General features: G+C 35.2%; 1 protein-coding gene across 3 annotated transcripts; it reads left to right on the forward strand.

The window, feature by feature from the left end:
- Positions 1-5,906: 5,906 nt before the first annotated feature.
- LOC129928104 (uncharacterized) lies at positions 5,907-25,953 on the forward strand. Of its 3 annotated transcripts, XR_008779721.1 has the most exons (10): positions 5,907-5,925; positions 6,236-6,360; positions 9,962-10,079; positions 12,862-12,960; positions 14,084-14,412; positions 14,698-14,770; positions 14,958-15,020; positions 17,349-17,414; positions 18,371-18,529; positions 21,213-21,350. XR_008779721.1 is itself a non-coding variant. In XM_056040701.1 (9 exons), the coding sequence occupies exons 2-9, from the start codon at positions 6,262-6,264 to the stop codon at positions 22,097-22,099; spliced, it is 1,734 nt and encodes a 577-aa protein (XP_055896676.1). In that variant the 5' UTR covers positions 5,907-5,925; positions 6,236-6,261; the 3' UTR covers positions 22,100-25,953. The 3 variants fall into 3 exon arrangements, 2 of the variants coding, with proteins under 2 accessions (XP_055896676.1, XP_055896677.1); XM_056040701.1 differs by lacking the exon at positions 18,371-18,529 and having other exon boundaries at positions 21,213-25,953; XM_056040702.1 differs by lacking the exons at positions 17,349-17,414; positions 18,371-18,529 and having other exon boundaries at positions 21,213-25,953.
- The last annotated feature ends 245 nt before the right edge of the window (positions 25,954-26,198 follow it).

Raw genomic sequence — 26,198 nt, forward strand, 5'->3', positions numbered from 1 at the left:
ATAGACCCCTAGCAGGACTGCCTATGAGGGTTCGGGAAGGTGCTTGAGGAACTGGTAATGGATTTCGTCTTCTCCAGGCGCTGTGTCATGTGACTTGTCCAGCGATTCCATCAGTTCCTCAAGCGAGAACGGTTTGTTGTAGTCTTCATTGTTCTCTGACCTGAAATCAATTTGATGTCTTTCCTCCCTGGTTTTGACTTTTTGGAACTCTGGCGTGTAGTGTGCAGTGGATGATTTTTCTGCTATTGAGGATGCAAGGCAGTCAGCTATTTCTCTGGGGGACGTGACAGTTCGTCCTTGGTTTTTCAAATGCCCTATTGCATTTGATTCTTTCCCTTTGACTCGCCTTACTGCCTTCTAAACCGCTCTAGCAGAAGTTTTGGCATCCAGACTGCCGACAAAACTTCTCCAGGAATTCCTTTTGGCTGACCGTATGGTTTGTCTAGCATTTGCTCTAGCTATCCTGAATAGCTTTAGGTTTTCCTGGGAAGGATTCTTTATAAATGCAGCCAGTCGTTTTTTCCTATCACCAATAGCACTTTTGCAAGCTGTATCAAACCATGGTTTGCTAGGCCGTTTTGGATTTGCAGAGGTTAGGGGTACAACTTTCCTGGCTATACTTAGTAGCTTGCTAGCAAAGGTATCAGATGGGTTCTGTTCATAGAGGATATTTTCTGTGATATCCTCGGAGCATCTTTTTTGGAATTGTTCCCAATCGGCCTTATTCAGTTTCCATCGCTGAGGTCGTCCCAATGAAGGGAGATTGTTAGTAATGATGATTGGGAAGTGATCACTTCCCCGTAGATCATTGCTAACTGACCATTTAAAATCGTTCAGAAGTCCGGGGTCGCATACGGTGAGGTCAATGCATGTGAGTGATCCAGTTCCTGGGTGCGAGTAGGTCGGTGATGCATCATTAAGTATGCATATATCATGTTGGAGGAAGATATCCTCCAGCATACGACCTCTTGTGTTGGTATTGTTGGATCCCCACATGGTGTTATGGGCATTGAAATCCCCAAGGATTAAATAAGGCCGGGGGAGTTGTTTCAATAAGTCCTCCATGTCTGTTCGGTTTAATGGAGCGCCTGGTGGTAGATACAGGCTGCAGCAAGTGATAACCTTGTGAAGGGTTATCCTAGCTGCTACGGCCTGTAGTGTGGTCTGTAGTTCTACCCTCTCATGGGGGATGCTATCCTTCACAAGGATACAGACTCCACCTGATGCTCTCTCTGCATTCTCAACATTCTTGCTGTAAGCACGGTACCTTCGGAAGCTGATGCAATCTTTCAGAAATGTTTCCTGTAAGCAGACAGCTACAGGAGTCTCAGAGTCCATCAGTAGCTGCATTTCCTCGTAATTGGCCTTGAGGCCTCTACAATTTCACTGTACAATTCTGGAATCCATGGCTTATTCTAGATGACCTACTTGGAACTATTTGGCCTTGGGAGGCCCCCGGAGGGGTTTCCCTTTATTCCAGTGACCTTAGTATTTTTATTCTTGGGTTTGGATGGAGAGGAGGACAACCCCCTTTTGGGGGAAGTCTTTCTCTCTGGAGAGGGGAGATCCCTCTGGTTAGAGCGGAGGTTATTTCCTCCTCTCTCACCTCGGGCATTCTCTCCGCTTTGATTTCTACCCTTAGGGAGTTGGTCAACCTCTAACTCGGTAGAGGTTGGGGTGTCTGGCTGGGTTTTCTGAGTATAACCTGTGTCAGACATGATGTCTCCGTGTTCTTCCGGAGTATTGGTTTTGACATGCTGCTCAGTCTCAATGCTCTCATCAGGGAGCACAGAGAACCTGTTTTTTAGCATGACAACAGGGCTTTCTTGTTTCTTCAGAGGTGTGTTCTTTGGCGGTGTTTTCTACTGAGTTGGAGGAGGGGGTGGTGGGGTCAATGTGTCCGTCTGTGTGGCTATGGATCTTCCTTTCTTAGCAACAGCCTTGGCGTAGGTCTTTGTCAAGCCGAATTGGCCCTTGGGTAGGGCCAGTACAGCCGATTTCGCCTGGCTAAAGGTACATCCGTTTCTTGCCTTGTACTCCTGCACGGCAACCTCCTGTTTCCACACAGGGCAGTCCTTGGAGTAGGCTGAGTGGCCAGCTTGACAGTTTGGGCATATGAACTGGGCTGTGCAGCTCTTGTCCTCATGACCCTCTCCAGCACATCTGGCACACACAGTGTTCCTGTCAGACTGCCGCGCCGTGTCCATAACCCTGGCACTTGAAGCACCTCATGGGGTTAGGTATGTAGGGCCTCACTGGAACTCGTAGGTATCCTGCCTTCACATACTCTGGCGGTGTCCTAGTTCCGAATGTGAGAATAATAGTGGCGGTTTTGACCTCCTCACCCTCCCTGCGCCTGGTAATGCGCCGGGCATGGGTGACTCCTTCAATGCCCTCCACTATTTCCTTCTCGGAACATTCCAGTAGGTCCCTAGAGCTGATTACACCTCTGCTGGTGTTCAGACTCTTGTGTGGCATGACTTCCACTTGGAGATCACAGAGTCTTCTGCATCTTAAAAGCCCATCAGAGTGTGTCTTGCTGTCTACTTCTACAAGGAGTTCCATTGTTTTGTGTAGCTTAGACACATTCTTGGGCTCTCCCACTACTGACTTGAGTCCCTTATAGATAATAAAAGGGCTCAGCTTTGTCAGGCTTTTTCCCTCCTCTGTGCACCTAACCACCAGAAATGATGGCCAGGTGGCACAGCTTTTTGGGACCTCCTCTTTTTTATCATCAATTCGACGTTTCTTGCCCAGACATAGGTCTGGGGCAAGTAGTTTTGTGTGTGTTTTTTTGTCCATATATATTTTGGTTAATTCGGCACCTGTGCTCCCCACCCGCCATCGAGTCCAACAAGGGGACGGGCCATTCCAGAATGAGCCCGCCAGGGCTACACAGGTGATATACTCAGTCAGCTGCTACATCGGACATGTGTCCGATACAGCAGCTCCCTGATTGACCCTCCAGCCACCGCCCTCCAGCATAGGTCGACGACCTATGCTGGTAGCTCGGCATGACCAGCCGGTTGACCCAGAGCGGGCCATCTGGGTCTTAGGTCTAGGGCAGGGGTCGGCAACCTTTTGAGTCGAAAGAGCCAAAAAGTACAATTTACAAAATTTTTAAGTTTTTAAAGAGCCACAAAGTTTTTTTCTTGCCAACTATAAATAGTTCTCAAACAATAAACTTTTTTTTTAATGAAAAACAAACAAATGAATTAATATATAGCCTAAGTAGGTTTTTTTTATAGCAAATATATAGAATTATTTTTTTTATTTTAGTAACAACTAAAGTAATTAAACATTTACATGAACTTCACTAACAAACAATTGAGCAAACAAGATTCAATGGGAGCCTTGCATTGTATGGTTTTAGAAAGTTTGGATTCATTTGACTCATAACTTAATGTTTTTAGTTTCAAACACGACTCTAACGCTTGCTCGCACAAATATGTCGATCCAAAGATAGTCATCACTTTAAATGCCAACTTCTTCACCTCAATGTAGCAATCTGGGAGATTATTCCATGTGTCGAATCAACTCGCGCATTCCTTTTTGAAGCTGTCCACTTTTGTTGCGTTACGTATATAACATTTCTGGACATTCAACTCTTCCAACTTGCTTTTCAACTCTGTAATCCAGTATCAATTACAAATGAATCAAGATGGATTTCGTTACTATTTGTGTTGATATGGTGTACTCGGAATGCTGGAATGGTATTGTTGGTTTTGAACTGCTTAAATCTGTCAAGAAATTCATCTTTGATTTTGTTTTTATAACTGTGCTAAAGTAATTCGTCTCAAAAATAATACTTTTTTCTTCAAAACAAACCAATTCCTCTACCAAAACATAGGCTGGGTTTTCCTTTCCTGTTTTAGATTCGGCTCATTTAATTTTCGCTGTACTAGTAAAATTTTTGCAACTATTTGTCGTTCTCTAATTCGGTGTGATTAATGCCTTTTTCATTTAGAAATGTATTTATTTCATTCAAGTACGAAGCAAAACATTTCAACACCATACCTTTGGAAAGTCATAGCACTTTTTTGGAAAGAAGGAGGTCGGAATACTGAGTCTCCATTTCGTTTAAGTGGTAGAGTGCTTTTGACAAGATGATGTTAATAATCTTGATTACCAAATTCATGACCTCATCTATTTCGGTCGGAATCGTTTTAGGCTTGGTGATTATTCAGTGAAACATAAGAATTTCTTGGTTTATTTTGCTCCGACGAATCGTTGTTGCCCTTTTACTTTTTTCTGTCATACTTCTGGCTCTATCAGTTGCTATTGAAATGATTTTATCTTATTTTTTCAAGCTATTTTTGCATAGCATTCGTTCTATCGTCCCCTCTAGTTTGTCACGAGAGCGATAGCACTCATAGGAACGAAATATACCTGACAAAAAAGTCAACTTGTGCCGTCGTGTCGCAAGACTAATTTATAGCAAGTGATACTGCAGAAGAAAGCTGAATATCTTCCACCTGCAAATATCTTACATTTGAAGACATTTTTCTATTCTATTTTGTACTGTTTCAGCGGATATTGGCAAATCTTTTTTTTTCAAGTAGGAAGCAGTCTTCGACATACCATCTGTAATTAGTTTGCCTTTTTGTGCAATTTCTAGTTGTACCGCATAGCTAGCCATATTAGCATTACTTGTAGATTGCTTCTAACTTTGATAAGATAATTCGCTTCCAACTCATTTACTTTAAACAATAAACTATACGTCCCAGTCAAAGCACGTGGTTAAGATGCCAATCCGTCTTGCGTCGAAAGTAAATTAAAACCTACATAAAAACATCCAACGACGGCCGAGAGCTTCCGACGGACTGACATCAGTGACAACGGTGTAATGGGGGAGGGATGTGGATATTTAAAAAAACAACTGCTCCTCCATTTGTATGAATTCTTATGGGAGGGATGTGGTGAAAAGCGAGAAAAATTGGCTGAGAGATTGAATCGGCGCCTAATCTTCGTTAAAAGATTCAGAACTTCTTTAAAAAATGTTTCGATAAAATAAATAATATTTGCGTATGGAACTAAAGAGCCGCAGCTTCACATCCAAAGAGCCGCATGTGGCTCGCGAGCCGCAGGTTGCCGACCCCGGGTCTAGGGGAACTTGGAGCCAAAGTATTGTGTTGTTGTGGTTTATCCTTAGATAGCCACCACTCAAACACCAGGATCTCTTTATCCCCCCTTACCCGTCGCAGTCCACGGTAAACGGACTGGTCTAGGACGTAGTGAGAATTTAAAGTTAAGGAGACAGTGTGATGATCAATGAAGGCAGACTTAGGAAAAGAGGAGGCAGACACAATGATAGAAAAGAAGTAGGGCACTTTTGAGCTCCAAAAGTGCTAAGGAAAGAGGAGTGCAGTTTAACGTCATGTCTTGGGACGAATCCTGGACTGGTGTTTTGTGTATTACTATTTCATAAGAGTGATATAATTGTGTGCTTTACTAAGTATTAAAGTATTATCGATATTCGTGAATATAAGGAGTTAGAGTTGATGTATATTAAGTGTTCGTATTTGAGCAAATATTGAATTATAATTGAGTAACCAAGAAAGTACCAAGCAAGTATTATTTAATATTCAAGAAACCCCTAGTGAGCTACAGGAGCCAAGTTAAGAAACATAAACAAGAGACAAGCAGAGCATAGCAGCAGCAGCGTATATATATATATAAAATCGAACCCTGACACATATCATTAATTGTATAAAATAATGTGTTTTTTTAATGCTCATTTTAATATTAATTCTTGTTATTATCGTAGAAATTGAGAAATTGCATGTTGATTATAAGTTTAGGTACACTTAACTTAGATAATGGCTTGTCCCTTCCAGCTCTGCAAGGATCTGTAATGTACAGGTTTTATAGCCCCTTCCTATAAATAATCGGAAAATTCCTATATAACATTTAACGATATCGAAAGTCTCTTGTTTGGTTTTGTTAAATAGTTTTTTGATAACTTATTCAAAAATATTTCTTTCATCTATCTATCTATCTATCTATCTATCTATCTATCTATCTATCTATCTATCTATCTATCTATCTATCTATCTATCTATCTATCTATCTATCTATCTATCTATCTATCTATCTATCTATCTATCTATCTATCTATTTATCTATCTATCTATCTATCTATTTATCTATATATATATATATATATATATATATATATATATATATATATATATATATATATATATATATGTATCTATAATATGATTTTTTACAGGCTTTTTAGCTTTGAAAATATTTAAGATGAGACCTTACTCAGAGTTGGCTGACATTGTTTTAAAATTACAAAATTTAGACCAAATTAAAGAATTTTTAGGAAACATCTTAAACGAAGTGTGTTTCGTAAGTATATAATTTTAGTAAACACATTATACGTATCATAGTAATTCTAATAAATTTATTAATATCGGTATTATTAATATATAAATATTATGTTAACGTGAGTTAAGTATTTGAAATAAATCTTAAAATTTAATTGAATTGTAGACAATAAAAAGCGGCTTACTTACACAGATGAAAGATCTATTAAAATAAGATATCTAATAGTCTTGGTCTTAAAGTTAAAACTGTTTTCAACTTGAAATACATTAATTAAATACGTAAATAATAATATTAATATTCTTTGTTATCCATAAGGAAATTTGTGTTACAATGTACGCATTACACATAATTAAAGAAAACTAAAATATACATTCACACCATACTAACTCATAATTTACATGCGAAAAGTTTATATCAGATAGTTTCTATTAAATGGTTTGATTGCCAGGGGAACAAAAGAGTTTTTGTGTCTGTTTGTCTTTACTATCGGTGTCTTTTTTATGAATGTTTGTCTCAAACAGCTACACAAATGGTTTTTTTTTGCCACAATCTAGAAGTTCTAACACCAACTGAAAAGTACTAATATAAACAAACTAAACCCCAAGATCCGTTACGTCACTACAATTACACTAATTACAAATCGTTATAGTTGTTACTTTTGAAATATTCACTAATAGATCATACTACCAGAATATAGAATACTTTAAAAACTTTAAATTATCTCTAAAAGTAAAATCGATATCAAAGACTTTCCCAATTTCCGGTGCCCAAATTAACCATGGCAAGTTTCCAGTTGCAACGCTTCCTATCGGGTATTCCCGCAAGTTTTCATTAAAAAGTAAAATAAATCCATAGATCCAGTATTGCAGTCTAGATTATAGTCTTTTAATGCTTCCATATCACCAAATGCATAATTTTACATACCGAAAAGGGTAGGGGTTGGTTGGTCGAGTGTGGGTAGGCGTTCGCCATTTTCGCCCCCCCCCCCCCGCCCGAGTCTGGTGTAACCAAGATTTTCCTTGGAACTGGGATTTCATGAAGGGTGACAATTTTTGTGTTTGTGTGTGTTTTGGCCATTGTTTGATGTCTAGGGGAGTTTTAAGCTAATATTTGTCCGATTAACGAAAAATGTATATGCATGCTATAATCACTAATTCAAGGAGTAAATTTATTGAATGTTTATTAGATATAAATAATATGGGTAAGAAAATGGTACATGTAAAGCTCGAGAATCTCTGCCTAGGCCACAGGGCGCAATAAGAGGACTCAGGGGAAATCTGAAATGTCCTGGGAATGTTGCTCATGATATGAACTCCAAGGGAGCAGAGTAGTCTTTGCCAGGAAAGCCACTTTTTGATGTGGGCGATATTACTCGCTCCCATCCTTGCGTTCTGAGAGAGCTGGGCGGTGAAAGAGAAAAGGAGATAGAAGATGGGGGACTTTCTAATGAGGACGACTATTAACAGTGGGGAAAAGTCTAGTTTGTCATGTGGTATGGCTGTTCCAGGTTAAGGGAAGGGAAGGTGACTCTTGCAACCTCAGATCAGTTTGACAAGTGTTAAAAAAAAGGAAACATAAAAAACAAATGAGTAAATGTGAATTGAGAAGGTGAGATGAAAATAACAAATACATAATGCCAATTTTTTGTTTTCTAAATGTGAGCAATGGACGTTCTGTCACATGGGGTCAGCATTGTTCAATTTGTATCTATTATTCATTTGTTAATTTTAGTAAAGTAATAGCCCTTACAATAAGTTATCAACTTTATAAATGAATTGTATTTTGTGGGGGTTTTTTTTGTTTGTAGCTTTTTTAATATCGGTAGATTTTTTTGATTTTTTTTTTGGTTGTTTTATGTATTATGACTATTTTATCTTTTAGTCTTATATACTGACGTGTCTTTAAGTTAAGTGATTTTAGTAATAGTAATGGTGTTTTCTAGTCAAATGTATTTCTCTCTTACAACTCTTACGGATCGATTTAGCAAGTTCTAGTTCTTAATTTTCTAAAATTTAGGGGTCTCAACCATAGAAAGCATATTGTAATATTGGTCTAACCAAGCTTAGTTAAAATTTAAATGTTATATTTCTATTTGATTTGTAAAATAAAATATGGATATATTGAATTATCGATATATATTTGATATTTTAATAATTTCATTAAAATTGAGATTTCATTTTAACTCTTTATTTTTGCATCAATATTCATGGATTATATTTCAGAGCAACTAATAGCCGGGAAGATTTTAACGCATTAAAAAAGGTTTCAAAATTTAAATATTTAGCATAAACTTATACAATGTTTGAAAGGAGCCCTAGATGTAATTAAAACAAGGGTTATTTTTTGAATGAGAACAATTGACCAACACGGAACTGTACAACGAAATTTTGTGTAACTCAAAGTATTTTATTAACTCAATATTTACAATAGAATTGTAAAAATATATCTATAAAGAGGATTAGCTACCAATTACTGTGATGCAAAAGATGGTTTAATCATAAAAGTCATAAAAAATTAAGTAATTAGAAAAAATTAAGCTGTTACGCTATATACATTCCAATATTTATTTATACAAATTTTTTGTGGAGTGAAGTTTAATTTACAAAATTCACTATTTTTAATAAAATAATGTGTCAAGAAATTATTTAAAAAGGAATATTAAATTGATTTTCAAAATATATATTAACATCTAAAGTAATATTTAATTCATCTACCAGACAGACATATTTCAAGCGAAAAGTCAGTTTCGAGTTTCCTAATGATTAATAGTAATAAACAATTAAGCAGTTCTGTTTTTTTTTAATATAATTATTTCAAAATAAATAAAGCGCGAGCTATTCTACAATTAGAAAATTCAAAACAATTTAATAAAAAAAAAAATCCATTAAAAACGGCCGCAGTTGCACAAAATGAAACTAGCTCTTTCAAAAAGTTTTAAATAATAAGATTTTTAAAATCAGAAATAAAGCCGCTTAGCATTGTACGTATTAACTGTCGGTCTGTCTGTCTGTCACATTTAGATCGAAAAAACAAAGACTAAAATCTATTGAAAATCTGATTTGAAATTTTATTATCGAAGCAGCCCGTTAATTGCTCGTTAATTTTAATTTTTTTTTATAAATTTATGGAATAAATATTAAATTTTAGTTTTGCTTTTTATTAATAAATATTATATGATTGAGCTATTAGTTAAAAACAAACACATTTTTAAGTTGTTAGAGTTGGGTGGACTCATAGGCGCGCAAAGATCCAGAAATTAAATATCACAGTCTTCACTTGAATTCGAACCCGGTAGCTCGGTTCGGAAGCAAAGCGCTTTACGCTTTACCGTCTAAATGCGGACCGTTCATTAGAAGTGAAAAATAACAGGGATGTTTTGGCCAAAATAAACAAAATAAAGCTTGGAAATAAATCAAAGGTCGAAGCAAATGGCTAACTGTAGTTTAATTATTACTCTATTTTAAAATTTATAACATAAGAAAATTAATAGTTAATGAATGACTGCACCCGATTCCGAAATTATAGTTTTACAAATACAATTTTAACTTCTAAAAAAAAAGTATTTAAAAGTTAGTTAATTTCAAAATACTAACATCAACATAAAGTGTATGTCTATTCCCAGGTCAAGAAAAAAGGGGAGCTATGGATTGAGGAAAAAGAAACATCAACTTTCGAAGAAGTCAAAGAATACATAAAAAAGACAACTACAGACATTTTACAGCGTTGCATTGCCGGAACAAGTAAATTTTTAAATCATTTTTTTTTCAAATGAGAAAAAATATGTATAAAAAATATTTGTTTATATTTTCATTTAACATCTCTCTCTCTCTCTCTCTCTCTCTCTCTCTCTTTATATATATATATATATATATATATATATATATATATATATATATAGAGAGAGAGAGAGAGAGAGAGATAGATAGATAGATAGATAGATAGATAGATAGATAGATAGATAGATAGATAGATAGATTCAAATCAGTTATTGAAATTGTTTAGTATAAGACATAAATTTAAATGATCTGCGTGTGTTTTAATTTGATCCGCTAAATGAATGGGCTATGCTGCTAAAGTATACAATTTATGTATCAGTGGAAATTTGATCAGAGTTTACTGAACGGAAGTTACGAAATTATCTATGTAGAATATATTTAGGTAGGTGCTACTCACATATCAATATAGACCTACTATAAGCTGTTGATTGATCTAGTCAGAGATCATAGATAGAAGAATAAAAATGTTATCAATAAGTTTGTAGTTAATACACCCCATTTATTTATTGTAGATATCTGAACGGATATCTAGAGTTCATTCACTCAGAATATTTCTTGTCCTTTTACGTGGAAAATCTCGGTCTGAACTGAAACCACGAGGTAGAACGGCAGTTATTACTTGGTCCTTAGAGAGTACGGAGGTATTTTTTTTTTCTGCTGGAATAGGTAGTTTTGTATAGATCATTGGTATTACTATAGGCTTGTTTTGAACATGGAATTGTGACTTTATTTCTAATATTATTATTCAAATGTGTATTATGCCTTTGTAGATGGACTATTTTAAGATCTATTGTACTAGCCTAGTGATAAGTTCTACACGACCTTGGCGTTAGTAGAATGTATTATAATAACCAGAAGGAGAGAGAACACATTATCATGACATTAAACTAATAACATCATTAATACACGTAGAAACATTACAAGAACATAGCCAACTTTAGAAAGACATTAAAGTCAAAATAAGTTATTAAGAAATAAAAAATTATGTTTTTATTTACAATACCTCTATTCAAGTCAGAACTTCATGAAACATGGAACCAGCTAGGAACCTGCATGAACAGCTGATCTAAAAATTAATGTTCAGAAAAAAATGTGCGCATCGTATTCTAAGTCTATATCTCAGTGATTATCATTGGAATATTAAAAGCTGTACTAGATCTATACATACGCTTTGATTTCATAAGCTTTTCGGAATATTGACATAACTAATCCACTGAGAAGCATATAGGGAAAAAAATCGAAAATGATCAGTTTAAAGCGCATTCATATATATATATATATATATATATATATATATATATATATATATACATATATATATATGTGTGTATGTATGTATGTATGTATGTATATATTCAAACTATTTGCATGATTCTAAAGATTATTTGTATTGCTAACCCGAGAGGAATACAAATGAACTTAAAGAGCAACAATTTTCATTTACAAACCATTTACGTTTATTGCTTTACAAATGGCAAAAAAATAGAATAAAGAGAAGTGAATCAAGTTTTAATAGAGAAAGAGAGCTAGAGACAGAGAGAGAAAGAGAAGACAGAATTGCACTGAGGAAGAGAGGGACAAGTCAGAGAGGCAGTGAGAAAAAGAAACAAGAAATGACTGAATGAGTTGTATAGAGAAACAATAAAAAAAACGGGCTAGGGGAAGAATAAGGTTGAAGAGGGAAAGAAAAATAGCAGACAAGGAAGTGTGAGAAGCTGAGACAAGACAGGATGAGGAGTTGAGAGAAAATGAGAGACTAGGCAGTGAGAGAGTGACATGGTAAGTTAGTACAAAAGAAGACAGAGTAACAGAAAAAGTAAGACAAGATAAAATAGAGTGAAAGAGTGAATGATTGACAAGACAGAATTGTGAGAGAGGGACGACAATGAATGTACATAATTAAAGAGATACAACACAGAGTAAGGAAGTGAGATGCAAAGAAAGACGCATGATAAAGTTAGAGAACGATAGTAAACAAACAACAAGTGAAAGAGAAATAGAATGACAAAAAAAGACTAACAGAGGTACACGTCAGATAGTAAGAGGAAATAAAGTAACAAGAAATATTAAATAAAAGAAAGAATAACAAGACACGACAAAATGAAGACATTAAAGAAATGGATAAGACAAGATAAAATAATATATTGATAGAAGGACAAAACATAACAAAATTACAGAGAACGAGAGAGAGAGAGGGAGAAAGAGAGAGAAAATGCAAGACGATAAAGAGTGATAAAGGGGAGAAGACTAGAAAAGGTAATTAAGAATATATGAAAATGCAGCAAGACTGAGTGATAGAGTGTGAGAGAGATATAGACACACAATGCAAGATAGAATAAAAGAGAGAGAGGACAAGATTGAGTTAGAGAGAAAGAAAGAGAGCGAGACAAATAGAATTGAACAGTGAGAACTACAAGACAAGAGGGGGTGAGATGAGTGAGATAGAGAAGACGACAATGTAAGAGAGAAAAGGAGATGCAAGACAAGACCATTTAAGAGAAAGAAAAAGAGAGAAATAGAGACAAGACAGTGAGAGTAACAGAATCAGAGAAATAAAGAGAAACGAGATTACACACAATAAGAGTAAAAGAGAGAGAAAATATAATGTTAACCCTTAAAGTGCTAAACTGTTTTACAATGAGTGCATACACAATTCTGATGTTTAGAGGCTAAACTACCAAACGCGCTTTAAGGGTTAAATAAACTTGCTTCCATGTTGTTTAATATCAATGTTTCCCAATTTCAGGTAATCAGTTTAAGAACATATCTGACTCAGCTACAGCTTTAGAAAGCACCTTACATTTACAATCAGAGGCTCCTGAATCGTCAAACCTTATCTTAACAGGTTAAAACAATTTAACAAGGATATAATATAGTTATGTGGAATGATGCGAATGCGTGTTGAAAGAGTTAGAGAGGATTCACAAAGGGAGTAATGTAAACGAAGATCTAGTTATTATATTATTATTTGTTGTATCAAGATTAAATTCCTCATTATATACTATCTTCTTCTTCTTGTTGATCGTCCAAGGGCTGAGCCCTAAGTTTGAAAAAAAACCTGTTTGGACGCCAAACAGTAAAAAAAAAAAAAACCTGTGTGAACACAGTTCTGTTTGAGAGAGACCCGAGTCAATGCCTATGTAAAACATTGCTGTTTCCATTGCCTCTGGCCCCGGACTAATGCTTGGCTGAATGGCCGAAGGCCGAGGACATACTATATATACGAGTCTGTTTAGTGTATAATTAAGAGTCTCATCTGCTCGTAACAAGTACTAAAAAGCAAAATATTTTTAAAATCATTTTTATATACAAAAAGCTTATCTAAAGGGGAAGAACTCTGTCATTAAAACTATATCTACCAATAATGTACAAGCTATTTCTCTTATTCGATATCGACCAAAAAATTAATTACTAATAATTAATTGACTAATGAAGTATTTTTGCTTATTGATTAATGTTTTAATAGGTACAGTAAATAATTGTTTAAAGTATCAACTTCATTGCAAAATGCGCGAGTGAAATATAGCATTAACAAATATTTAAGGGGACAAAATGAACAAATTTAGCCGTATCTGTGAATACCGAAGTACTAGTTTCCCTTGTTGCTATTAAACAAATAATGAATAACTAGTAATAAATTGTCTAGCTGGTTACTTTTTTCATGGATTCATGTCTTGTCTATGTCAATGAATACTGTGCGAAGTTTCAGCTTGATCCGAGAATAAGTGTGTGGGAAATAATAAGTACACACTTTTGGACAAACAGACAGAGAGACAGACAGATTTAGTTAATATAATCTTTGTAAAGAAAAAAGCTGTATAAAAAGAAAGCACCAATAAGGTTAAGATTGTAGCACAATGTTTATATACAATGTAGACAGAAGTATCCTTTTGTAAATGTTGAGATTTTATTAAAACAGTGTTACTCTGAATAATAAAAAAAATATTATTTATGTCTAACATTTTCAGAGTCTCAGTCTTTGACAGAAAAGTTCGAGGAAATTCATTCTAGTTTCACTTTACAAAGTAAAAAGGTAAAGAAACTACAGCAAAAAGCAAACGATCAACACAAGATAAATAAAATGCTGGAAGAGAAAATAAAGAAGTGTGACGATAATAATGCAAAAGTATTTAAGTTACAAGAATATTGGAATGAAAAGAATAGCGAACTTAAAGAAGAATTTACGGAAGAGTTTCAAGCAGCTAGTAGTTTTATGTCTCATCTACAAACTCAGTATGAAAGTTTGTCACATGAATTTAAGGAAAATAAAGCAATGGACATGATAGAGGTCCTCCAAGTAAGATTTATATCAAAAAATGTTGTGACCATTAACTGTTCATTGTTTAACACAGTTATAGAAATTTCTTTCTTATCAGATACATGCCACAGTTCTTTTGTTATTGATCAAACGTAGGGTGTCATATTTACCTATAGATTTTTAATTTCATGAAGAATAAATCACATCATAGATGTTAAGATTATTTACAATATTTTTAAAACAATTTTTTTGAAACAAAAATACAGAATACAATTATTCCATATTTAGGAAGTTACTACATGCAAACGAATTTTTTTTTTACAGTTTACCACAGATGATATTATAGAGAAAATACTACGAAGACAACAAGATATGTATGAAAAACTTGATCATCTTGGTAAATATTGTGTTGACTAAATGACATACAAGTTATAATTAATTTTACATTTATTATAATCAAAATATTTCTAGTCTAAATAAATTAGTTTGTAATGTTGTGTCTAATAGTACTAAAAATCTTTCGTACTGCTGAAAAAATTAAAACACATTCAATCAAAATAATCAGTGTTAACTTTAATCCCTAGAAACAGAACAATATCATTTAAAAAAGAATTATGCTGACAAGAAGAAAGCAAGAAAGAATTTAGGTTTGTCGTTTATAATCATTAACAAAAAATGTTTTTTTTAAATATAGTTGTTTTTTTTTTAATTTAGCTGGTTGTGTAACAGAAAATATAAATAGCTCATTATTTTTTTTTGTTGTAAATGTTAAGATAGAAAGTATTATGAAATACTCTTCAATTATCATACATTTTATAACTACTGAAATGAAATTGAAGTTTAAATACGAAAACTGAAACATCAATATTAGGATGGCACCGTGTAATAGCTGCGGCAATGTACAACTCAAAACTACCGCACCATCAGCCTCATTGGTCATCCCAGCAAAGTACTGTTAAAAATTATATTAAACCGGCTAAACCTATACCATCCGAAATTATATCAGACAAACAAGCGGATTTTAGACAAGCTCGCAGCACAAAAAAAACAAACAACAATCTTAAATATCAAGGAAAAACTTTTCCCTATGGTTACACGTGAATTGCATTTCTTTAGTATAGACCAAGCCTTGGACCTAATCACTCATTATCACTCTTCCAAAGAAAGGTAATTTACTACTCTGTCAAAAATATCGCACCATCAGCCATACCAGCAAAGTATAAAAATAAACTACTTGAATAGTTAATTTTTCAAAATTTTTTTTTTATTTCAGAAAAGAAAAAGAAGCCATTACATTAGAAATATCTAAAAAACAAATATTTTATGATATCGGACTTCCATATCATTTTTAGTTTTTGAGATTTAAACGGGGCGGACGGATGAAAAGGCGAATGTACTGACCACATTGAGTGAAATTACATTATTTATTTTGAATCAATCGTATAAGTTATAAAAAAAAAAAATTATCAAAATATAATATAATATAGTACAAAAACGATAAACCTTTTGGTTTATCAGTGGGCCTGACCCTTTTGAGTAGGATTTGAGATTATTATTATTAAATTTTTAAAGTCATTGTATGTTATCAATTTTTATACTGGTTGTCACAGATGTTTTTCTTAGAATATAGCACAGGCTTATTTACTTGAAATATGTCGCGAAGTCTCTTCTTGTTGATACAGGTGCTAAAGAAGTGCTAATTTATTGAAGGTGCTAAGAGCTGCTAAAATCGTAGACCTTACTTGAAGTTGACAGCTGATAGGATGAATTATTTGAAGATGTCAGCTAATAAGACTAATTAATGTGACTTGCAGGAGATTCTATATCTCTAGATCTAAATGCTATCTAGTGATTAAAAAAGTGAAGATCCTTTTGATTCAAATACAGAAACTTTAATTCAGAACTTGGAAACACAAACGTATAATTAAGGTATAATACAGTAATTACAATGAAGAACTGTATCAAATATAAAATATTATAATTTACTACTAGATTCTAACATAAGTACAAAGCTGATCTCTATTATTTCTAACTTCAAACTAACGTACGTCTTTACTCTGAGACAATCTCAACACGACTGAAGAATCAAGATTTTGCGTCTTTTCTCTTCCGGTGGCTTAACCAATCAAATCATAGTTTCCTGTCATGTGACAAGCGCATTGCTGGATTTGATTGATAGGTGTCAAAGACGTCATTGGAATTACCGGACTCGACCTATAACATTGACCAGTGTTAATTATTTAATAATTATTAAATTAAATTAAATATTTGACAATGATACGTGACACTGGTAATTTTCTTTTGATTGGGACATGTTGAAATAGGCCTACTGTATACTATTGCTTTATTTACTTTCCTGATTGTTATTGACGGTCGTTAAATAGTAGCACCGAACTGCTGGTAGACAACTAAACCGATGTAGTTGTATTATATCTTAACTTATAAAACTCGTAATAACTTAAATAACCTCTTTGTATTCTAAACTAAATCTAACTTTTATTATAATATAAACAAATTAGACTTGAGTTGAAATGAAATCAGTAATAGACTTTAGAAATCAAACAAATGTATTTTGAACAAAATCTAACTCACTGTAAAAAAAAAATACGTCTTTTCACTATTGCATTTCGGAGACGTCTGGCTTACCCAAGATAGCTTATAACAGTACCTCTAATCCCATTATTTAACCTGCATAGCCACCAACCAAACGTTAACTTCTTCTCAGCATTACCGTACAAACACACACACACACACACTTCATAACAATGGTTTTGCGACCTTTACGTATCTACTATATTGCATAAATATTATTGTACCTGGAAAGAATAAATGGACGTAGCCATTGTTTTATTTTGTTTTAATATAATTAAGAGCATTATAATTGAAATTTAATTGAAATTAGTTGGTTTATATTTAAAGTATTTCAAAACCACACCATAGTAAACTTTAACTAAATGCAGCGTTTTATCTTACAGAATTTATGTGTAGGCTTCTAAGTCCACTCAACGTTAAATGCGTGGAAGACTGTCCTCATTTAATAGGTAAATTAAATGTATACTTTTTCAATAGACATGTAGTTGAATAATATACTTTACAAACGTTTATAAACACAACAGCTATCTATCTATCTATCTATCTATCTATCTATCTATCTATCTATCTATCTATCTATCTATCTATCTATCTATATCAATATATCGTGTTTCATCGTGGTTCGATGATGACCATTTTGTCATCCAAGGGGCTAAGGACTTTGCACTGGGGTTTTATACCTCCTCATGTGGCTGGTGAGACCAATGTGAGCCCGAAATGTTCGGCTGCACACAGGGCAGGTTATTCCAACTGGAGCTAGAGTCATTGGCTTTGCTTTTCTTCTCTGGCGTTTTTCTTCAGCCATCTTTGTTCTCTTTTCCTCAGAAACCTGTGCGCCAGTTTTCACAGCGCGACGCCGTGATGCTCTGTCATGTGCCTCTGTCTTCCAGGTGGCTGGATCTTTGCTGAACGCTTTCAGAGAAGCTTTGCGAGTGTCCCTGAAGCGTTTTCTTTTACCGCCTTGCGAGCGCTTTCCTTCACTTAGTTGGCCATACAAAAGTCGTTTAGGGATGTTGGGTCTTTCATTCTGCAGACTTGTCCTGCGCATCGCAGCTGGGACTGCATAAGGATTGTGTGGATGCTTTGCTGACCCTCTCTTCGAAGGACTTCAGTATCTGGTATTTTGTATTGTCATTTGACATTCAGTTTTTATGCTTAATGCTGTGCTATGGGTAGCTTCTTTAAAGCATTCACAGTTCTTATTTACATTTCAATCAGATAGAAGGGTGGATTTGAGGCAGTTCTCTATCGCATCTGTGAGCGACTTTTCAATTTGTCATCAGCTAGTCTGGCCGTGTTTAGCCTTTTAAGGGGTTTAGATTTTTGCGGACGTTTCTTTGGCTAAATACAAATGTTTAGTTTAGTGATGATAAGGTGGTGCTCTGTTCCACATTCTGCTCCACAGCAAGATTTGGTGACACGTATGTCCTGATGGTCAGATTGTCTGGTGATGACGTAGTCTATGAGGTGCCAGTGTCTTGAGCGGGGATACATCCAGGAAGTTCGCTTTCCCATTGGCAGACTGAATATTGTGTTTGATGTGAGCAGCTTGTGTTCAGCACAGGTCTGGAGTAGTAATAATCCGTTACCTTTGCACTGACCTATCTTTAATTTACCTACAAATCATTTCCAGATATGATGATCTGAGCCGACCGACTCTTGCGTTAAAATCACCGAAAATGAGTAGCTTATCTGTTTTTGGAATATCAAGTATGGTGGAATTTAGTGTATGGGGTATCTAGATGGGGTAGCACATCTAGTGGACAGGCAGTCGTACCCTCTTTATGAGGCTAGCTTGGCTCACTCTTGGTCCCCACTCGGCACGCAACTCTCACCTGTGGCTCCCAGAAGCTGTGGCATGCGCAGCGGCCACACCCCAGAAAAGGCTTTGACTGGTCAGCCAAACAAGGTAGAGGATATATGACGTGTCTTTGGCACTCAGTAAATTGAGGTTTTGTCAAACCTAGCATGTGAAGTCTGGACTTGGCGGCCTGTGCGTAACGTCACAAAACTAGACACATCGGACAGAAAGGCAAATACCAGCACAGTGCTGTGGAGCACTCTAGAGCAGGACAGGACACACAGAAAGTCATCCACTGCACCCGAACACGTCCCCGACCGTCTTGACCAAATCTTGCTTCCGGAAAAGGATGGACTTTAGGGCAAGAGAGTGATGTCGACGAGTTCAGCTCAAGTCACTAGTCATCCCCCCCCCCCTACAACCAAACCAAATCTCTGTTTCGACAGGCAAGCAGTGAAGCGATAGGTGTGGGGGAACACTGGAAGCCGTAACTTCAACCCTGCACACAGGCGGCTCAGGCCATATGGTCGAGTGGAGTCCGGCAGCCAGCTGAGCGGCTGACAGCCATATTTAGGAGTGCACTGCTCAACTCTATTGCATGAAGACAGGGCTAGAAAAGTAGCCCCTAAAATTAGCTGCTCTAAACTAGCCAGCCTACCGCAGTTGGCGGGAACCCTCACAAGCGATCGAAATTCAAACAAAAAAGACGAGGATAGTTCCTCTTACCATAGGTACTACTACTTGACAACAACACATCTGATAGACCACAAAGACGAACTGCACTAGTAGCCAGGGAGCTCCACAGATACAACATAGACATAGCAGCACTAAGCGAGACTCGGTTTGCAGATCAAGGTGAACTCTGGAAAGAGGAGCTGGATATACTTTCTTCTGGAGCGGTAGAAGGACTGAATTACGTCGTGAATCTGGAGTCGGCTTTACCATAAAAACATGATTAGTATCTAAAATATCGGGCCTCCTAAAGGAATTAGGAACAGGCTCATGCCCCTAAAGCTGCCTTTACAAAACGGAAAGAAACACATTTTCATTGTAAGTTGTTACGCACCCACCATGACCAACCCAGATGATGTTATAGCAAAGTTCTACTAAGAGGTAAATTCCACCTTACTTGATACTCCAAAAACAGATAAGCTACTCATTCTCGGTGACTTCAACGCAGGAGTCGGCTCTGACCATCACATCACATCTATCTATCTATCTATCTATCTATCTATCTATCTATCTATCTATCTATCTATCTATCTATCTATCTATCTATAGGGCCGGCCCTAGCTATTGCGGGGCCCTATGCGAATCGGATTGCGCGGGGCCTTGTCTGGGTAGGGATAAGCATAATGTCAAAGTTGAGATTATTTTAGTTCGAAAATATTTTCGTCTTTGCAAAATTTTTTAATTAAATGAAAGCTCACAATGCTGTTTTTATTTATTGGCACCCCAAATATGACAATATTGTCCGTTTTTCAGGAGACTTTAATAATTTCGTGAAATTTCCTGAAAATCAGGAGGCCGTGAAAACCTTGTTATTATATACAAGTTATAATGGTTTAATTAAATAGCGCGGGGCCTATGAAAGCGCGGGGCCCACTGCGACCGCATAGGCTGCAGTGGCCTAAGACCGGCCCTGCCTCCAGCTGTCTCGTTCTGTCAGTAAAATCTGATTGGCGCCAAAGCTGGTCTTTAAAACGTTTCCGTGGGGCACCTCTGTAACGTCGACCATCTTTCATAAAAGACTAATTAGTAATTAATTTAATATATCTAGACTATTATAAAGATAATAAATTTATCCAATTGGAAATATTTTACAAAGCTTATATCAAATAACTCATTCTGCCTGTCTAGTACACATTTTCATATTCTCGGCTTAGTTGAACTTTTGCACAATTATTCATTGTCTCCAACAACACATAAATCAATTAAAAAAACAAGATTACAAAGACAGTTTATGTGGAAACACAAACTCAAAATCGGCCCCCGAAGTGATCCACCCAGGCAGGTTAAAAAGGGCAGGTGTCAGTATTTTCAGAAAGAACATTAGAATTAAATTCGATCAAAGAAAAATGACAGATAAGAATGGAGAAGAAGGTTCACAGATCTTTGGTGGTGCCCCAGCGGTCCAGCAAATCAAACGATGGGTGAAAGCAAATGTGAAGTTAAATATGAACCTGGCCTGTTTTTCCTTTAGTTAACTGTTTTGTATGTCCAGTAGTACACTGCAGTTCACGCGATAATATGAAAAATTACTTATTAATTGTTGTTTTAAATTTTGTCCAATTTATATGCATACTAAATAGATTTTTTCTCTTTTAAAAAAAGTAAACCTTTAGACCAGTTGGAGGGGGTATTTGGGAAAAGGTTTATGTGCCGTGTCTATATATAAATATTTAATTCATACTGAAATATAGGCCTGTTCATATTTTCTAAACAGGTCATCATGAACAGCAAATATTTGAAAGTGATGAGGGTGACTGTCAAGGATATCTAAAAAATTGTACAAAGAATCCAGGACATATAGATTTTATACGTGTCAGTAATTTAAGATTAGACATTCTACCTCAAGATTACCGTGATCCTGTTTTGTATGGATTTATCAAAGCTGTATCTGATCTGACAGTTAAAATAAGTGTCACTACAACCAGTCCACACAGACCAAAGTTTTGGCCAGGTACAAATGTTTTATATCCCTTGTATAAAGCTAGAGAAAAGCAGCTTTTTAGGACTGGAAGTGGAAAGATAAACGCAGTAAATAGAAGAGTAGAAGCAGCATGCCCATGTGATAAATGTAAAAATTCAGACAAACCAAAGACTGATTGGTGGGAGATAGAAGTTACGACAGCCGCAAGTGTTGTATTTGACGAGAGTGAGGCGAGCTTTGCTACCGTGAGGCTGTTTTATGATACAGAAGAAAGCGAAGATGTTTCTGTTAAATGTGCACAGCATAGTGGATTATTTAAAAGCATCGAGCGTGACTTGTGTTGGTTTAATTGTGTGACTTGTGATACAAGACTTGCTGGAAAGCTTGAGAAAATGAGACAAAGTTACGAAGATTTCCTAGAGATAGTTGCACAAAAGTACACACTAACAAGAGAAATTCATAAACTGATGTTTCTAGTGTCACATCCTCATGGTTGCTGTAAACGTATTAGCTTTGGCCAATGGAATGAGAAATACATTGTCAAAACATATTTTGATAAGTTTACCTATTCAACATGTACATGTCCAGGAAGTAGTGGAGCCAGAGTTTACTGTTTGGGATATGCCTGGAGCATTCATGAAGGAAATATGAAATGTGGGCTTAATTACAGTAGTGGTTAAAATTGGTTATTTTGTTTAAGATCTTAAGAAGATTACAGTAAATCAGAAGTCGAGATCTAGTTCTAGATGGCTATATAATGAAAGTATCAATAAAAACTTGATCAATAAAACAATGCCAGCTGACCTAATAAGTAGCATTCTTCGTTCAAGGAGAGATAGTTGTCAACATCATTAATTCGACAAAAAGTTTAGAGCTAGTTTTGCTTTAAAGTATATTTTTTTATATATTTATTTTATTTTTAGTTGTATAATGTAGGTATTTTCTTTGAAAAAAAATGTATTTTAAAATTTTTTTCTTTTTTTTTTCATGTGGAAATAATTAAGGCACTGTAGATTAAAAAAGGGATTTAGTTTGTTTAACAATTGAGAAAAAAAGTTACAAGTTTCAGCATCTTCTATCATGGAATTGAAGGAATCGTTGAAAATTTTACTAGAATTTTACGTTTTAAAAAAATTGCTTTTTATTGTAATTTTATGTAATGTTATATCTCAATAGTCTGGTTTATATGATGAAAGTTCTACTGTCACCTGTTTTTATTCAGAACACTGGTTTCATCTAAATCTAGATTTTATAAATATAGCTTTAGTCTAGACTGTAGATAATTGTCGTAATTTATTTTCATTTCACTATGACTTGTTTAGTTTTAATTAGTTATTTTGGAAAAAATTAACTGATTCTAGCCTAGAGTGCCAGAGGAAATGTTGTCATGATCTTAAGGGATATATTTTCAAAAATTATACAAAATCCGCAGACATTGACTAGTACATGAAGATTATTCTACTAGATCTGAAGTAGGCTTTTGTTTAGTTGCTGAGCAGTTCTTTTTCTCCACTTACTTGGGTTGTGAGCCTCCTCTGTCATAACTGAAGTAAATGACGTACAAGTATACCTCAAACTGATAATGTTAAATACAATCTAAAAATCTAAAGTAAGAGTTGGAAGGATATCAATGGTTATGTGGTCAGATCTGGGACTAGTGCAGAGCTTCAAATGATTATTGGTGATATGAAAAAAGATGTAAACCGAAAAATGTGAAGAGTTTTAGAGAGAGATTTATTCTTCCTTGGACCAGATTGTTAAAGAAATAGTCTCCAGCTTTGAGAATCCTTATGATGAGGCTAATGAAAAAATTAGTGTCGCCTTCCTAACTATTTAATCCTTTGATAAAAATCATTCTCTAGAAGGCTCATTATAGCTTTGACAACTAAATAAATTTCTTTAAGGGCGAAAGAGGGTTCAACGGTTTGTATCAGTTCCTTCCCGGAGGATTTCCAGCTACCTGTCGCCTCAGCGTGGCCCTCCGGTGGAAACATCCAGAGGTGGATCTGGACAGGCTAAGAACGAGTAGCGAACCAGGCCTTCTAGCAGGTCTCCCTGGGTGAGCTTTTGTTTTTTTTTTATCTCACTCGGGGTGGGGATGGAACAAGTAACCTGCAACCCAGTCCAAAAAGTCCGCCACGCCGTTCCACAAAGGGGGTCGTCATCAGTTCCGCATTGCTGGATTGGCGGCCCTTGCACGGAACAGTGGCGGTTACAGTATAGGAATATGAGACAATCTCCCCGCAGTTAGCGCTGTCCCTGACACTTATAGCGGGTGACTTAAGACTCGGGGACGGTGCGCTGTGTACACGGCACGGCCCGGTTTTACCAGTCAGTCAACCAATATGGCCGCCTACCGTTGGGTGCCCTCAGACAGGAGAGGGGTGAAGAGCCCCATGTCCAGGCCTGGTGGTTGGATAAAAGCCTTTCTAACCATCAACGGGATAATGGCGCCTCCGGCGCCGATTCCCTACTGGACTTCATCGAAGGTATTAGTTCCTTCAGACGCCTCCGAGCTTCCAAACAAGGAGCTGATGGTCTCTTGAGTTATAGTTTTAAAAAATAAGTTATAAGCATTTCTCAAACTGTGAAGATCACCTCCTACGCCTTTGGGGTAGGCGAGGTCTTTCTCAAAGGGGGCCGACGCTCAGACAAGAAAGGTTGGAGGGGGGGGGGGCGAAGCCAGTTCATATTTTTTAATAGGACAAATGAGAATGAAATCTTTATTTTCATTGTAGTTATCAATCCATTAACCAAGTAAAATGACATTATTAACTATGTTTAACTAATTTAAATATTTTAAAGTCGTTTCATCTTCTAGTATGATTATTTTAAAATTCGACGTTGTCGAAAATAGCAAGACCTCTTACTTAACATGAAAACGATGTTACTGTGATTACGACCATTACAGACGAAAGATTCCTATATGTAGCTATATTATTCTGACACAATAAAATAGGCCAGTTATGTCCCCTCCTTAATTCAACTTAATTATTTTTACTTTTTTTAATAAAATGAAAAGTGTGCTTATTTACTCGAAAACGCTCCGATCTATTTTCGCTTTAATTTTTTTTTTTACTTGCATCTTCCTTCTAATATAAAAAATTTTAAAGTTCATAACTCAGGAAATGGCTTGGCGCCTTGGATTCCACTTACAGCGCTTCCTCAGACCCTCTTATTAGATGGATGAGGAAGCTACTGCATCTTCGATACCATCTTCTGAAAGAAAATTATCTAGTTTAGAAAACATTATTTACGAAAAAAACAAACTGAAGGGACTAGACTTTCTGGACATTCATTGCTTTAAATTTGATTTCTTAAAGTATTTTAAATCTTTTTTTTTTAGAATATTTTATTTTTCACTACATTCTCAAAGTTCTCCCAAAACCTATTGCTCTACACAAGGTCTCCAGCTAACTAAAAAGGGGGGGGGGGGGAAGAATTCTTCTCTTCAAGAAGAAAGTTTGAGAAACACTGAGCTACATAATTCAGTCCCAATTTAGTTCATAGAACAATGGCTTGTAGAAATTAATTTTTCGATAAAATTATTGATAGATTTGTAACAAGGGAGAATGTAAGATTCATTTTTTTTTAATTGATTTTTTTTTAGAATCACGAATACTTTTCCAATGAATGCATATTTTTGGAATAAAAAAGTTTTTTTTTTAAATAAATGTATTCATTAATTTTTTTGGAGGGCATCAGGTTTATCTACTTTTTCAGAGATCATGTTAGTATCTCAGCTACGCAACTCATGAAAACCTTTTGGCACAAATGTATTTTGTTAAGAGCGTATTTAGAAATACAATGATCCAGCACTACTTATTATCCAGCTAACCATTATTTATTTAACTCACTAGTTCTACAAATTTATAATGTATTTTTTTTTAAAGAAAAAAATGTTAATTAACATTCCAATAATATAATTAAAAAAATCATGCAATAGAAAAAAAAATCCCTGAGAATGTCTTAAAGGAAAATAAAATATGTATGTGTTAATCACAGATCTATTATACCTAGACTGGAAAATAGAAACGTATGCTTATTTGATCATTATTCGATCGTTATGTACGAAATCTTTTTCAAGCTTTAAGGGTAGTCGCCTTGATCCTTGGCAAAATGTTTTTTTCTGTCTAAGAAATTAACTATTTTTAGTTTTCAAAGTTTATAAATAATGCAATCCCATTTAAGGATTTTAAATAGAAGGGGTTATTAATAACTATATATTCTCGCAAATATATGAAATAAAGCCATGTCCTGTTGGCTTCCATTGAGATAATGTTTCGAAAATCCTAGATAGAAATAATTAAAGTTTGTTGATTTTAATCATCTTATGTATATTTAAATAGATTGATTACCTAGTTCTTTTGAGATTATGTATCTAAAAATTTAAATAATAGTCATGAGATGAGAATGCTCTTATTTTTTATGTTCAATTACTAAATCTAGATCTGAATATTGAATTATATGTTACATAGGTTAGGTTTGAAAAAACAACAACTTTACTTATTATATCTACTGAACAAAACAACGCCTTGTTTCAGTGTTTTTTTCTTTTTAAGTTTTTTTTTTTGTTATTTGATTTTCATGTCTAGTCTAGGAATATTATGTAAATTGGTCTGTGGTATTAATATTCTTAGAATATGTAGTTAAACAAGAAAAACATTTAAAATGTTCTTTAAAAACATAGCATATACTAAGTGTAATTGTATCATTAAGTTTGGATCAGTCATAGGATTCAATTTGTAATAGGACAAGAGTAACAAGATCAGTACGAAG

The sequence above is a fragment of the Biomphalaria glabrata genome, chromosome 9 (assembly GCF_947242115.1).
Source record: "Biomphalaria glabrata chromosome 9, xgBioGlab47.1, whole genome shotgun sequence".
Taxonomy (NCBI): domain Eukaryota; kingdom Metazoa; phylum Mollusca; class Gastropoda; family Planorbidae; genus Biomphalaria; species Biomphalaria glabrata.